Source organism: Octodon degus, unplaced genomic scaffold (genome assembly GCF_000260255.1).
Source record: "Octodon degus isolate 3935 unplaced genomic scaffold, OctDeg1.0 scaffold00393, whole genome shotgun sequence".
NCBI classification, from domain to species: domain Eukaryota; kingdom Metazoa; phylum Chordata; class Mammalia; order Rodentia; family Octodontidae; genus Octodon; species Octodon degus.
Window position 1 is genome coordinate 153,829 of NW_004524969.1, and position 1,914 is coordinate 155,742.

A 1,914-nucleotide genomic window follows, 5' to 3' on the forward strand; every position below is an offset into this window, starting at 1 on the left:
GACGTAGAGTATTTTTACCCTGCAGTGGGCTTATCCTAGATGTAACCCTAGATAGAGGAGAACCTAGTCAGACTTATAATTAAATATGGAAATGTTGTTGGTCAAAGGCAGCAGGTCCTCAGCTCAGACGTGGGGGCACAGGCCTGTTCACCAGTGCATGTGGAGGCTGAGGCAGGAACATCCCAAGCTTCCGTGGAGCGCAGCCTGGGCCATTTGGTGTGGCTCTGAGAACTCCACCTCTCTGATCCACGGTTTCTGGTGCTCCAAGGAGCCCACTCACTGTGGCAGAGCAGCCTGTGCAGGTGGCTGAGAGGATGCTGACCTACGCTGGGCACCAGGCCCTCCCCCTCCCCACCCATGGCCTTTAGCACACACCCCCAGGCCCCCCACTGAAGCCTGGACTTTTCACTTACGAACCCCCAAACTCACCGTCTCTGCCTGACACCCATTCCAAAGCCATCTCCCAGTTTTCAGGGCTCTGCTCCAGCAGCGCCTCCCTGCTGGGCACCATGGATAGCTGGAGCCACAGGAGGCCTTGTAGCTGGCCAATGGCTGGTGGACCCCTTGTAGCTGGGGCAGATCTGGGCATCCCTCAGGATTCCCTTCAAGCTTGTCCACTTTGTCTTTGCGTCCCCACCTCCACTTTCTGAGGCAATGCCGGACCAGGGCCCCCTCTGACCTGGCTCTCACCCACTCTCCTCCGAGAACACCCCGTTCACAAATGCAGTCCCCTCCCAGCCTGAGAGCCAGGTCCCCAGTCCAAAGCTCACAGTTCAACCTACAGCAACCTCGGTGTGCAAGCCCTCCTGTTTCCAATGGCCTGGTGGACCCGGATGGACGTGCTCCAAGCCGTGAGGCCCGCTGGCAATGTCACAGACCTCACAGCGGTGGGCTCGGGTTCCAGACCTTTAATCCCCAACCCTCTCACAGTCAGGTGGGACCCCTCTACTCTATCTCCCCAGCCCAACCCAGCTGCAGACAGTCCTGGGAATCTCCCCGGAAGCAAATCAATGCAGACCCGGACAGTGAAGGCCCCAACTCCTCCGGAGACCCCACCACATCCTGGTCTCTGTCAGGTCCCCACCAGCTTCCCAGGGAACCCACATGGGCAGAAAGCCCCCTCCCAGAACACCCCAAATTCATCCACAGAGGAGAACGTGTAGAAGGCACGGAGGGACAGGTGGCTGAGGGTGCCTTGTGGCATCTGCTGGGTGGACAGAACTCAGTTTCCTGGGAGACATGGGGCCACGGTGGCCCTAGGCAGCCGTGTGCGAGCGCTTGGGGCAGAGGGACCCCCAGGGCCGGGGAGGCAGGCTGAGTAGCAGGAAGCAGCCTCCCCCCAGGAGCAGAATGAGGCCAGCAGCCACGCCACAGCCCAGGGACCAGGAGAACTCAAAGGCCAGGCGCGGGCCCCGGGCTCCCTGCGGGCTGAGGTCCCCGTCCTCGTCCCCGAGCAGGGCCCACACGGAATGCCGAAATACCTCGACGCCCAGCAGGAGCAGCAGGCCTGTGGGGAGAGAGGACAGGGTCTCAGTTATGCGGTCTGCACCCCGGTGCCCCAACCCCGGGGTCGCCTTGCACCCTCCCGCTCATGGAGCGCCAGAGACAGAAGGAGCTAAAATCTGCCCCGGGTCCAGACATGACAGCCGAAATCGCTGCTTTCCCGTGACCCCCAAGCCCCGCGCGCTCCATAAGGTGCTGTGGACGGGACCAGGGCACTACTGTGCAGTGGACTTGTGCCGGAGGGGAGCTAACAGGGCAGGCAGGCAGGCCCTGGGCCGGGCCGGGGGTCTGCTCCGCCCGCTTCCGGCCTCCCGCCCTTGGAGCCAAAACTGCGACACGTGGACAGCAGGTCTCCAGTTCCCAGCGACTGAGAACACAAGCAAGACATCCACCTCGTTTTTCTTTTCTTTT

The 1,914-nt window shown here is 61.6% G+C and overlaps 1 protein-coding gene across 1 annotated transcript in view; it reads right to left on the reverse strand.

The window, feature by feature from the left end:
- Window positions 1-894: 894 nt before the first annotated feature.
- Cacng6 (calcium voltage-gated channel auxiliary subunit gamma 6) overlaps window positions 895-1,914 on the reverse strand; it is a 14,947-nt gene continuing 13,927 nt past the window's right edge. Inside the window, exon 4 of the mRNA XM_004648365.2 lies at window positions 895-1,507. Coding sequence (XP_004648422.2) covers window positions 1,257-1,507 — 251 coding nt within the window. The 3' untranslated portion in view covers window positions 895-1,256. The remainder of the gene's footprint in view (window positions 1,508-1,914) is intronic.